At 30.5% G+C, this 13,857-nt stretch overlaps 1 protein-coding gene across 7 annotated transcripts; it reads right to left on the reverse strand.

Moving 5' to 3' along the window:
- Window positions 1–295: 295 nt before the first annotated feature.
- On the reverse strand, window positions 296–10,274 carry LOC107899203 (probable disease resistance protein At4g27220). 7 transcript variants are annotated; one of them, XM_041110750.1, is made up of 11 exons: window positions 9,944–10,271; window positions 9,728–9,786; window positions 7,605–9,572; window positions 5,865–6,720; window positions 4,762–4,974; window positions 4,138–4,518; window positions 3,486–3,647; window positions 2,579–3,337; window positions 2,226–2,392; window positions 2,024–2,138; window positions 296–1,422 (listed from the first exon to the last, which is right to left on the reverse strand). In XM_041110750.1, exons 3-9 carry the CDS (start codon window positions 9,557–9,559, stop codon window positions 2,279–2,281), a joined length of 4,440 nt encoding a protein of 1,479 aa, XP_040966684.1. In that variant the 5' UTR covers window positions 9,560–9,572; window positions 9,728–9,786; window positions 9,944–10,271; the 3' UTR covers window positions 296–1,422; window positions 2,024–2,138; window positions 2,226–2,278. The 7 variants fall into 7 exon arrangements, with proteins under 7 accessions (XP_040966684.1, XP_040966686.1, XP_040966687.1 ...); XM_041110752.1 differs by lacking the exon at window positions 296–1,422 and having other exon boundaries at window positions 1,800–2,138; window positions 7,605–9,141; window positions 9,232–9,572; XM_041110753.1 differs by lacking the exon at window positions 296–1,422 and having other exon boundaries at window positions 1,800–2,138; window positions 5,865–5,998; window positions 6,188–6,720.
- Window positions 10,275–13,857: the final 3,583 nt, after the last annotated feature.

The raw sequence follows: 13,857 nt of genomic DNA on the forward strand, positions 1-13,857 counted from the left end.
ACGTGTATTACATATGATTTTGGGTGTTTAATATTTAATTAATTTTTAAGAAACTTGAGCACTTTCTGTCTGCCAAATTGTGTTATTATGCGGCTATTTTTGGAAGTGTCAGAAGTTGAAGAATTCATCCTATTGGCCCCTTTTGTTTTTCAAGACATGATGAGGGGTCAAATTAAGATATTTCTGTTCTAATTTATGTTCTTTTTGACATGCTAGAAACTGATGAAAATATAATTAGTGAATCATTTATAAATTATGATTAACTTAAACAGTATATATTATCTGAGGAATTGTATTCTTTTAATAGTACCCTTTTCTTTTCTATGTAACACATTTTGTTCTGACATTGAACTACACTAAACTATTTGACATAAATTATGGCTCTCGAAAGTTGGAAATAGCTGTTAACAAAGCAATGGAGTTAGCTTCCATGGGAGACACAGGTCAATGCATATGGAGTATATAACAATTGGGAACTGTGTATAAGTGTTCAACTTGAAGGCAGGTTCCTTGTCTCAAGTCTGGAGAAACTACATTTGAAGGATATGCAAGAGTTGCAAGTACTTCAAAATCTTACTCATCTTGAAATAGTTGATTGCAAGAGACTAAGACATATCTTCACACCCATGTTTTCTCCAAATTTTCTGCAATTGAAAGACCTAAATTTGTGATGAGGTAATGAACTGGACCAAATCATTTTCAAGTATCAAACTTCTCTATCATCTTCAAATGGTCTTCGACGACAAATAAGCTTTCCTAACTTGACAATAATATGGATCAACAACTGCAACAAATTAGAATGTGTCTTTCCTTTAAGTGCTTCTCTCTGTCTTCCAATACTCGAAGAGTTCAAAGTGGAAGAATTGTCTAAATTAGAGCATGTATTCGGACATAAAGATGAAACAAACACTGTAACTGAAGAGGATATGGTAATTGCAGACTTCAATAATTTTTTAATTGCTTACTGATATAATCAACTGGACTTTTGTTTACACAGAAGTTAAGTCTTCATGATGAGAAGAATAATACTCAACTGTCTAAAACACAAGGAGACCACTTCCTAAATTTGGAAGATGTAAAACTTAACAATTGTGGAGTTGAAGAGGTGTTTCAGCTGAAGGGTCTTCAATTTCATATTTTTCAAGAGTCTGAAAATTCACCAAGTGCTTGAAATAATTGTTAGTAAACTTTGGTGTTTTGACAGTAGTTCATAGGTATACGTGGAAACTAAGACACAAATATGCACTTACTTCCCTTTGAGCTTGCACCACCACTTTACTGCTTTGGCAACCTTCCTTAGTGGTTGTTCCCCTTTTTCCATCAATTGAAATTGAAACATATTCTTGAACTCGTTGAGAAAAAGTTCCATGATGACTTTGTTCTAATCTATCGTGTCATGCTTTTAGAAAAGCACAGATGCCCCTGTATTGCACTAAGCCTTGAGCATATGGAGTTTAGGGCTTTCTAATCATTCTAATTAAATGATAGGGGTATTTTAATAACTGAAAGGTAAGATCATGGGAACATGGCAAGTGATTAGTGGTCATAGGGATACATTGTCATCTCGACCAATCTTATGTGTATAAAATCCTATATAGGTACTAGTTTGGGCTAATAGATAGATAATAAGCTGATCATGACTTTACTTTCGGGGAGAAATATCATTGGATTAGATTATATATGTAAAACTATTAAAAATAGAAGCATAATAATAAGTTAATAATACTTGTTAAAATGCATCAGTCCAAACACTACAATGGTTTACTAGGGTGTAAATTAAAGATGCAACTTAACTATAATTAACTAAATTATTAGTTGGAAGTAAGAGACGATACATCCTTTTGCTTCACAACTCCATTAAAGTAAACTTTTATACCAATTAGAAACAAAGCTATCAACACACCTATTTTTAACAAAATAATAAAAATAAACACAGGTGAATCACACTATATTTGGTTATTACATAGGTAAATTTAGAAAAGAAAAACAAACTAAAAATTTAAATCGAAAACCATGTTTTTACCTGCATTTAGTTGATATATTTGAACTTATGATACTTCGAATCTTCATTTTCCATTTTGCATTCATGTCCATTTGGATATGGGTATATATTATCTTCTAAATATATTAAAAAAAACCTTAACAAAAATCAATAAACTCATGTTAGATAGAACTTATATTAGACACTTAAACAACAAAAATCCAAACAATATATAGATCTTCACCTATTGATTTATGTAACATGGCTTTGAAAGCTGTTCTAAAAAAATCCATTCTTTCATGTAATGTGTGGTAGTTGACTCCCACCCCAGTGGCTCCAATTTATATTCTTGTTGAAAATTGCATCAGTGACAGTCTCTTCAATCGCATCTTGCTTAACCAATTGGGGTATCTTAAAAAACAATTGAAGAAAATATTATAACTGGAATTTTAATCTCATGTCATCAAGGAAAAAATAAGAAACATATAATAATTTACTAGATTAGTTAAGTAATTTAAGTAAAAATTTTATGCCTTTTGTTGTAATTGTTATAACTACATAGAACAAAGTAAGATTAAAGGATTGCAGGGTCTATACCTTTGTTATGCAATGCACAAATTTTTGTGAATCAACGAAGAAACTAGTAGTCAACTTAGGGCAATCTTTTACTTCCAATTCTATCAATGCTGGCAATACAAAATGACATCCTTTGGGACAGAAGTGAATGAGACTTGGTAGCTCTTCAAGTGTTAACCTTTCTAATTTATCAAATTTCGTCTCCTCTTCACCTGCCATTTCCACTTCGTTTTCTAATTTGAATACTTGTTCCAATTTAGAGTTCCTTTTCAATTCTAGACTTTCAAGTTTTGGAAGAACAGGAACAAATCCAAAAGGAAAGAGACTTTTCAAATTTCCACAATTTGTAACTATGATCTGAGTCAAATTTGGAAAGCTTAGAGGTTGGAGGCCAATATCAGCATTTGATGAAGAAGAAGAAACTTGATCCTTGGCTAAAATGATTTGTTCTAATTCATCACACCCCTTGATGCAAAGATACATCAAACGTGATAAACTGCGAGCATTCGTAGGTGAAAATATATATCTTAACTTCTTGCAATCACTTACCTTTAGAGATGTAAGGTTATTAAGGGTTACAACTTGAGCAAAATCATTCCATATAATCCGTACTTCCAATAAATTGGTCAAGTATAATTCTTTTATGCTTGAGAACGAGTATCCACCTTGAACTTGAAATACTTCTTCATGATTCCCAACTACTATACAATCTTTATTCAATACATGAACATCAATGTTGCATAATTGGTGGCTATTTCCCACGTCTCTAAGAACCAATTCCTGCGTACACATAGAAATCCTAACAAATGTCATAAAAACACACTGGAGTAAATGTTACCCGTAAGTATTCATATTTTTACATATTCCAAGTAATAGAGAATACTACTTCTCTAATCCATATACAAAATGTAAACAATTTAAATAATACCTTTATTAGCGGAGCTTGTACAATGAAGCATGAGAATTGGGGACAATTTATCACTGTTAAATATTGCAGAAAGGGCACATTAAGTAGAGTGTTTGGTAACACATATTTCAATATTTGGCAATTTACTATATCAAGAGTTTCCAATTTTGGCCAGCAATGATTCTGCATGAATGAACCACATATTTAGATATTATACATAATATATTTGTTTAAATAAAATTGAGAAATATTATTTATAAAACACAATTTAAGTTATAAATAATTTATTTATCAAAACATATGAAAAAGAAATAATTTCATCTTTGAACATACTTAACTCTATACAACAACTGCTTCAAAATCATTAATCATGACTATAGAACAATAAAAATACAATATTCATTGTAATTGCTAATGAGAGAGATATAATTCTAATGCTCATTCAATTTTAAAATAAACGAATCATGAATATAAATTTTTTCGGTCCAATCCTATATTTGAAAAGTTTTGAATAAAAATATTAAGTCTTCACAAACGAATTTTGATAAGTTGCAAATTAACATGCAATTGATAAATTTAAAATTTTTAAAATAAAGTTGAAATATTAATTATTTTATGAACATAAAAAATGATTTGAGTCCAAAAACAAACAAGCAAAAATATAGAAAAGTACCTGTAATTCAAAATCATCCTTATTTGTTTCCATGTTGAAGACTTGTATAAGTCGAGGACAATCTAATATACTGATACAATTCAGGTTGGGAAGCCTTTGAGCCAATGTACTTGAACACAAATATTTCAAGTTTTCACAATATTCTATATGGACACTTTCCAGTTTTGGCCAAAACAGGGGATAATGATTTTTCATGTTTGAAACATATATTTCATCCACCTTTTCCACTTCTTCGATTAAATGTTCCAAAAAGGAGCAATCCCGAATCATGAGAAATTTCAAATGCTCCAAAGTCCGAGCAGTGAATTCCGAAAAGAGATATTTGAAATTCAACAATGCAATTGAAGTTAACTCTAAATGAGTTAAATTTACAAAAGATTCCTGTCATTAAATAATATTTATTAGTTAAAACCAGCCACTAAAATAAATTCATTATACAATGATATCAATATATATTTACTTTTAATATCTCACATATATTATCAAATCATAATATACTACATTACAATTGATTAAAATCAAATTTTGATTTAAATTCAATAAAAAATTGAATTGAACACTACAATTCAAATCAATTTTCAATTTTCTTCAAATTTAAAAAAAAAAAAGTAAACATAGAAGTACCTGTGATCCAAGTCCACGATGCAGAATATGTTGTCCATACTTATTTTGTTCCATATTGAAGAATTGTATAAATTCAGGACAACTTTCTATAGAAACAGATTTCAAGGATTGACGCCCCAGAGTCGAAGTGTTTACATAAACATATTTCAACCATTGGCAAAATTTTATTCGAAGAATTTCCAATTTCGGCCAGCAACAAAAAGGACAATCATTCTGCATGTTTCAAACGCACATCTTACTAAGTTATTTATTTTTAATGTTTTATTTTAATATTATAGACATATCAATATAAAAATTGACTCGAATATACATTCAACTTTAGAATTTAATAGATCACAATTATAACAAAATAAAATATTAAAACACGAATATGCAATATTTATACTTAGATTTTTTTTTAGTATACAACTAATAAGTTGGAACAAAAATAGCATGGCTCTTGAACAAAAGCCAGAGGTTACAGCGGTTTGGTTGTTACAACTTCAAAATTCAATAAATCACTATTATAAAAATTAAAAAAATCGATAAAAATTAGAAAGGGAATCAATTATATTAAGATAATCCTAAAATATATAATATTCAGGCACCAACAATAAAAGGCCACATCATCAACTTTTAAAAATGTAAAAAGTCTTATTATGCATTCATCCTTATTTAATATATTCTCTAACTTAATTTAACTTTAATTAAATTACTTAACAAATTAAAATTTTTAATAAATAAAAAACATGTTTTCTAAATAGTATGCAACAAAACAAAGGTGTGTGAGTTTGTGTGCATGAGAGTAGAAATAAGCAAAGAGTGAATGGTGAATGTATAACTAGTTAGGTAGTAATTGAGAGGGGGAGGAAAATATATTTTTATTTTGCGTTGGTGAATTTATTTTGAGTAATAAAAGTAAATTTCTTTAGTGGCCACTACACTTCCAACAAACCAAATACACAAATAATATAAGAATCTAAACTCAATAAATACTAAACCAATCAGTTCACTTCAAGCCAGTTTTTGGTTTTCTTGCAATTTGTCTCATCCCTGAAAGGTGCTATCAAAAAGCTAAAAGAATTAAGAAGATTAAAAAGTTTGGAGAGAATAGGTATCCGTACCTCAATAATCTCTTCTTCTTGGACAAAACCAATGACTTGCTCTACTTTATCGCAGTACCTTATGGTGAGCTCTTGTAGATGCAACATACTTAGAGCTTGGCAAGTTGTGAAGATTGTTTTTAGTTTATCGCAACCTGAAATTGTTACAACCTTTAGTCTCGTGAGGCTTACAATTTCTTGATGTGATGGATTTAATTTCCATATGCTCTCCAAGTTCGGCAATGAATCTAGATTCAATATTGTTAAATTTGAGAGAAGTGGTATCTGACATTGCACCTTTTCAGAAAGTTCATCAATTTGAAATATCACTTGTAACTGCTCACATTTTTTGATGATCACTTGCTTAAGGTTTTGCAAGAACCTAGTCGGAGAATGACCGTAGCACAACCCTTTCAATGAACCCATGCTTTGTATATATAATTCCACCAAATTGGAGAATGCAACACTTGGCCCTTGATCCCTTGTTATAACAGTCAAGAATTCCATATCATAGCAAGATTCAAGCTCCAAAGAAGTCAACTCATTTACTCCCATTTCACCTATGCTTGGCACGATGTTCTTTTGTCCTCTAACATTCTGTAACTTCAACTTTTCCACATTGTAAAATAAATTGTTAAATGCACTGAATGAGGATGGGAAGTTACAAATTTTCAATGTTCTAAGCGCCGACTCATAGGAAAAATGCTCATTTACAACTATAGTGTACATTTGTAGTTTAGGGAACACAAAATCTTCTTGAGAAAATTGATCAGTAGAAAGTCTCAATGATAGCGCAGTTAAACAAGACAATGAATTCAACTCCAATAAGTTGATAGTGTTTTGGCTATGCACATGTAACTCTTGCAACGAAGTCAACCTGTTATATTCATAAAAAAAGCAGCATTAATATCAAGTTATGTGACATAAATATAAGGTCCAAAAAAGAAAAAAAAACTCTTATGTGAGTCAATTATTTGTGTTTAAAAAAACACATTTTTATTTTTTATGCAAAAAGATTAAATCATATAATTTTGAAATAAAGTAAAATTCCTTAATTAGCTTTTTTTATTAAATTAAACTTCGAGTAATTTTGTATATTAATTTTGTATAGTTATATTGGAAAGAATTTATTAATTTTGATGATCTATTAAAGTTTGAAGTGTTTACTGTATTAAACTTCCTTAATTAATATTTTATTGAATATTTCATATTTACTTGATCATTATTAATAAAAGAATTTATTGGTTCACATGTTAGTACATGAATGTATACTTCATGCAGAAATTACATTATATATCTTGTATATCAAGTAAACAAAATACTTTAAAATTTATAAAAGTATTCAAAAAATAAAAAATTTTGAAATTCAAAAACTATAAAAAAATAGCATAAATGCGGACTTTCATGTTTAAAAACTTAACATTTTAGTTAGTATTTCCGTTATAAAAATAATTCTAACACATTTTAAAAAGTTGATGCTCAAATTCGACTTTTTTTAAAAGGTTCAAAACAAAATTTAACTAAAAAAAGAAAAGAATAAAGACTAAATTGATAAATCAAGCAAATGTTAAGGGCTAACCTTTAAGTTATTTTTTTTAAATATTTATTAAGTTGAATATTTGAAATATATATTGTGATATCTCCACGTGCAAGGATTATGTGTTAAAACTAGTATTCTAAAAAAAAAATACCTATTAAAGTAATTAATAGGAAAATAAATGATTTCAAAAGAAATACGGATATGATAAAAAAGAAGATTACCTTGATAGCAAGCTTGGGTGGATTTTGATTTCTGATTCCTCATAAAATTGAACTCCTGAAAGACGTAAATACTTCAGTGTAGGCAATTTCACTAATTTTTCACTTATCCCAAAAATTTTAGTTTCAAACAATGCAAGAATCTCAAGATTTGTCAGTGATGATGGGAAGATTTTAAGCTCACAACGAACACAACACAAAGTTTTGAGATTCGGTAAGGAAGGGAATCTTTTTGCTGAGAAACTGACATGTTGGAGAAATAAAACTTGGAGGGCTTTCATTTCTTCAAAAAATGTACTGGAAACCACTAGGAAATCATCCCGCCTCCACTTCCACTCCCCCTTGAGAAACAAAGTCTTGAGCTTTGAAAATTCCACTTTGTCAGGAAATTTTATGTTACTACTACAATTCCATAAAGCGATTGCAGTATAACATTCAAAACTTTCAACCATATCAGGCCATTTTTTCAACTTATCTTTTACCATGAACCTATTTTCTCCGGTTGATGTTAGCCAATGAGCAAAATCTCGAACCACATCATGCATTCTTATCCTTTTTGCATCATCAGTTCCCAATAACAAGCCAGATTTTTGGAGTTTTTTAAGTGCCATAACCATTTCATTCCTTTTATCTTCAATCGAGTTAGCATTAGGGAACAATCCTACTCCAATTCCGCACATAATCAATATCTCAATAGGTATTTCAGTATCTTCAGGAAAAAGGGAACACAGTAAGAAACATATTTGGATGTCATTTTCAGTCATTTGGTTATTGCCTTTCTTCAAATAATCGTAGCTAAGCTTAAGAGGCTGGAGGACATCTCCGAAATCTTCATTATCCAAATGCCTTGAGTCCTTGAATCTCTGATTTACGGCTTTCCACCCATTTAAATCTAAACCCTCACCTTTAACAGCTTTGGCCACGACAACAATTGCAAGAGGCAATCCCTTACATTGAGCAGCAACCTTTTTGGCTTCATTATTCAAGGCGGAACTGTTACCTTCTAAACCAGCTTGATCCCGAAATAAAACCCATGCTTCGTCTTCGGATAAGATGCCAAGTTGAATTTCCTTCTGACAGTTCATTTTAGTGCAGACTTGTTGACGACGTGTAGTCAGAAGAATTTTACAACCCTTGTGGTCATCACCGAATGGAATTCCGATAATCTTCAATTCGAATTCTTCCCAGAGATCGTCGACAATTACGAGGATTTTGTTCACGCGTTGCATACTCTTGAATAGCTCTTCTGCTCTTCCTTCTCGGCTACTTGTTTGAAATTTTAAACCAAAAACATCTGCAACTTTATCTTGAATACTGTTGATGTTTGGATTTTGAGACATAGTAAACATCACAACTTTATCAAAGAGCTTTCGTTCTCCAGCATGCTTCCCAACTTCTTGGGCTAAAGTTGTCTTACCAACTCCTGGCATTCCGTACAGTCCGATCATGTTGACAGCTTTCATAGCCTCCATGATCTGGTTCAAAGCTGATTTTGAAGATTTAGAGTCCATGAAATGCGTGGATGTGATGAACTCTATTCCTTGAAGAGAACCGCCAGAGCCCACCTGTGCAAAGTTAGAAGTCTGTAAAAGTTTAGAGATAATAGGAGTCTTCTCTGCCAGTTTCTTACTTAAGCAGTATCGCCAGCCCCATTGAGGACACCATTTGAAACACTTGACGCGATCTATTTCATCTTGCAAGTTCTGGGTTTGTTCCAGTTCTTTCTCAGCCCTTTTAAGCCAGTCCTCAACGTCCTCATAGATGACCTCAATTTGCCTTTTAGCCTCATCGACACGAGTGTCCACCCTCTGTTTCCTCAATTTAAGTGCGTTTCGTTGATTCGTGAAATCTTGAACAATCTGTCCATAACAGAAAAAGTAACGGAGATAGGGTGATGCGCATTCCATTGCCTGGTTTGTCATATTTTCGACAGCAGCAGAGGCAACAGATTCGGCCATTTTTGTTGATGGTCTGATGAGGTTGAACAAAAACTTTGGTTATTAGTAAGAAGATTATCAATTGTGACAAAAAAAATGGAATGGAAGCTAGCAATTAAGAAGCTGTAATTATTGTTGTAAACCAAAGCGATTATTATTGAAGAAGCTAGAAATTACTCTTGAACTTACCTGATCTCTTTCTGTCTGTGAATACCAGAAAGTAAAAAGAGCTTCAGAGAAATAACTAGCTGTAAAAGATAAAAAGAGTAATTTAGAGCAGGGAATAGAAAATTGTGAAGGCCAATAAATAAAATAGAGATCCACACCAACACAAACTGAATGGAATTCAACAAAAAGATGAAAATATATAACAAGGAAGATGAGGAGCAGTTCCTCAAGACTTACCTTCACTGAACTATCCTCTGCACTGTTTCTTTTGCCAAGCGGAAATCAAGATATGAAGAAAGATTGGTTTTCAGAAATAAAAGAAAGTTTTTTTTTTCCTTAACTAAGACGATACAAGAAAATCTGAAAACTGAAAAACAAAGAGTGAAAACGATCAGAAACACAGATTTGAGAATTTGAAAGCAAAAAACACTTCGGATGATGAAAAAACAATGGATTTGAAAGCAGGTTTTTTGTTTTTTTTCCCTTAATTGCATATTTAAAGTGGTGAAATTGTTAGTTGTGGCCATTAATTTGAGTTTACTTTGCTTTGCGCTCCTCAAATAATTGAAGGAAAGAATAGAGAGTAGACTAATTTTATGAGTGACGATGACAAGTCGTGATGTAAAGATTGTGGGTTTCTTCATCACTTTCGCTAGTGGGACAGCCATTGTCGATGAATTATTGATGGTGAAATTGTTAGTTGACGCAATTGATTTGAGTTTACTTTGCTTTGCTAGCTCTCCTCAAATAGTTGAAGAAAAGAAAAGAGAGTAATTAATTATGGAGATTGTCTGTTTCTTCACCACTTTTTAGGTATTGTTGATGAATTCTTCACCTTGTTATTTTTTGATGAATAATTGATGAGTTTGCGCTCTTACTTTTTACTACTTTTACCTTACCTGCTTCCTTTGCTTAGTTATGGTGTATAAATATCACCTAATAAATAAGTTATTACCAATTTAATGGTGGGTGATTAAAATTAGGAACATGAGCATAGTTGTGTGATTATTGTTACAGTTAACTCTAATATGTTTGTCGTGTCAATTTTTAAAATAGCATAAGTTAACCTAATGAATTTAATAATTACCATTTGAAGTCTTGACTTGAATGGAGCAATGGTTAAAATTCTTATCAGACACCTATTTAATATGGTTTTGGACCTTGTATCAAAAAATTAAAAACTAAAAATAATAAAAATAAAGTATAAAATTTAAATATGGAACTTAAAAACTAGAGTAAACTATCAAAATAGTCACTTGTGTTTGCCTCAAGTTATATTTTAGTCACTTATATTTAAAATATTAGATTGTGTTGTAATATTTTAGTCACTGAGCCGTTAATTGTTGTTAACAGTATAACAGTAACGTTAGATCATCATTTTAAACAAAAAATTTAGGTTAAGTTCTACAATTGGTCCCTATATTTTTTCATTTTTAACAATTTAATTTTTTTATGTTTTTTTAACTTTTTTTTTCATTCTCTTCTATTACTCCCTTTGTTTTTCTCCCTTCTCTATTTCTTTTAACGTATTTTTTCTATGTTTTCTATTTGTTAAAATTAATCCTTATACTTTTATTTTTTTGAACAATTTAATTTTTTCCTGTGAGGCGAACTTTTGGATTAGTTTTAACAAATGAAAAACATGGAAAAATTACGTTAAAAGAAATGGAGAAGTGAGGGAAACAGAGAGAGAAGAAAAAAAATGAAGTTAATAGAACATAAAAGAAAAAAATTTAAATTGCTTAAAAAAAAAGAGGATTGATTGTATAAATTAACCTAAATTTTTTGTTTGAAATTATAATTTAACGTGCCATGTGAGCTTACCGTTACACCGTTGACAGCTCATTAACTAAAATGTCACAACACAATAATGTAAGTGACTAAAATATAACATTTTAAACATGAATAACTAAAATGTAACCCAGAATAAACAAAAATAACTATTTCAATAGTTTACTCTAAAAACTAATAATAAAATTTAACCATAGATAAGAGTTTGATGAAGTGAATCCTATAAAAAATTGATAAAAAATGATTTAATCCTATAAAAATTATAAAGATATAAACTATTAAAATGGTGAATTTGTATTTTTACTATCGTAAAAATTACAATTTAATTTCGACCCCTAAAAATATTTTATGGCTGCGCCTTGCCGTATTTCCATCAAATGAAACTAAAATATATTATTTAACTCGTTGAGAAAAACTTCCATGATGACTTTGTTTTAATTTGCTGTGTCATGCTTCGAATCTTCATTTTCCATTTTGCATTCATGTTCATTTGGATATGAATAAATATATATGATCCTTTAAATATATAAAAAAAAACCTTACAAAAATTCAATAAACTTGTGTTAAACACAAATTATATTAGACACTAAACCAAAAAAATCTGAACAACATAGACCTCCACCTACTGATATATATAACATGGCTTTGAAAGCTGCCTTAAAATCATCCATTCTTTCATGTAATGGGTGGTAGTTGACTTCCATCGAATCCCCGACTCCAAAATATATTCTTGGAGAAAATTGCATTTGAAACCGTGGCAAACTCTTCAATCGCAACTTGCTCAATCAATTGGGGTGTCTTAAAAAACAAGTGAAGGAAAAAAATATATAACTGATATATTAATCTCATGTCATCAAGGAAAAATAAGAAACACATATATACTTTGTAATGTAATATTTTCTTATAATTTATAAGATCAGTTAGGTAATTCAAGTAAAAAAACATGCCTTTTTGTTGTAAATATTATAACTACATAGAATAAAGTATACCTTGGTTTTGCAATGCACAAATTCTTGTGAATCAATGAAGAAACCGGTAGTCAAATTAGGGCAATATCTTACTCCCAACTCTCTCAATGCTGATAATACAAAATGATATCCTTTAGGGCAGAAGTGAATGAGGCCTGGTAGATCTTCAAGTGATAAGCTTTCTAATTTATCAAATTGCATCTCCTTTTTAGCTGCCACTTTCGTTTCATCTTCTAATTCGAATATTTGTTCCAATTTAGAGTTCCTTTCAACCATGAAACTTTCAAGTTTTGGAAGAACAGGAATAGATCCAAAAGGAAAAAGACTTTTCAAATTTTCACAATCTGTAATAGTGAATTTAGTCAAATTTGGAAAGTTTATAGGTCCGAGGCCAGTATCACCATTTGATGATGATGATGAAGAAACTTGATTCTTGGCTAAAATGAGTCGTTCTATTTCCTCACACCACTCAATGCAAAGATCCACCAAATGTGATAAACTATGAGCCATCGCAGGTGAAAATATATACCTTACCTTCTTGCAACCACTTAGCTTTAGAGTTGTAAGGTTCTCAAGGGTTACAACTTGAGAAAAATCATTCCATATAATCCGCATTTCAAATAAATTCTTCAACTTCAATTTTTTTTATGCTTGAGAGCGAGTACCCACCTTTAACTTGAAATACTTCTTTATGATTCCCAACTACGATACAATCTTCATTCAATACAAGGAAACCAGTTTTGCATAATTGGCAGCTATTTTCCACGTTAATAAGACTCAATTCCTGCATACACAAAAAAAAAATGTCAACAAATGTCACAAAAACACACTAGAGTAAATGTTACCCATAAATATTCATAATTTTACATATTCCAAGTAATAGTGAATGCTACTTCTCATTTCAACACTAAATGTATCTTTGGTTTTTTTAAAGGATATATTTTAAATTTTAAACCCCTAAAATTTCAACCAAATTATTTAAACATGGGAGGCCATTTTTTGATTTTACATTTTTATTTTAAAGAGTGAACAATGAAATTCACTTGCAAACGAAGTAAATAATTTGGGCTAACATTTTATGATAGTAAATAATAACATCTTTAGAAAAGAGAGAGTCACTTTCTCATAATTATATGTGTGCTAATTTGGAAGATCAAAACCATTAGATCCTAAGATTTCAAGAAATCAATATATTCAAGTATGCTTCCGCATCTAGTTATTTATTTATTTATTCTTGATTATCTGACATGATAGATCATAATTTATTAAAGTTTTATATTAAATGTTATTTTTACGGTTCTAACAAATAATACCTCCATGAACTGAGCTTGTACAATGAAGCATGAGAATATTAGACAATTCTTTATCCGAAGAGTTCTCAAATTTGGCCAA

Source organism: Gossypium hirsutum, chromosome A04 (assembly GCF_007990345.1).
Source record: "Gossypium hirsutum isolate 1008001.06 chromosome A04, Gossypium_hirsutum_v2.1, whole genome shotgun sequence".
NCBI classification, from domain to species: domain Eukaryota; kingdom Viridiplantae; phylum Streptophyta; class Magnoliopsida; order Malvales; family Malvaceae; genus Gossypium; species Gossypium hirsutum.

Coding starts and splice junctions, on each gene's coding strand:
- LOC107899203 (XM_041110750.1), bottom strand. CDS start 9,559: ATGGCCGAATCTGTTGCCTCTGCTGCTGTCGAAAATATGACAAACCAG. Junction 4,519..4,761: donor ATCGTGGACTTGGATCACAG/GTACTTCTATGT, acceptor ATTTAATGACAG/GAATCTTTTGTAAATTTAAC. Junction 3,338..3,485: donor TACAAGCTCCGCTAATAAAG/GTATTATTTAAA, acceptor ATGTGTACGCAG/GAATTGGTTCTTAGAGACGT.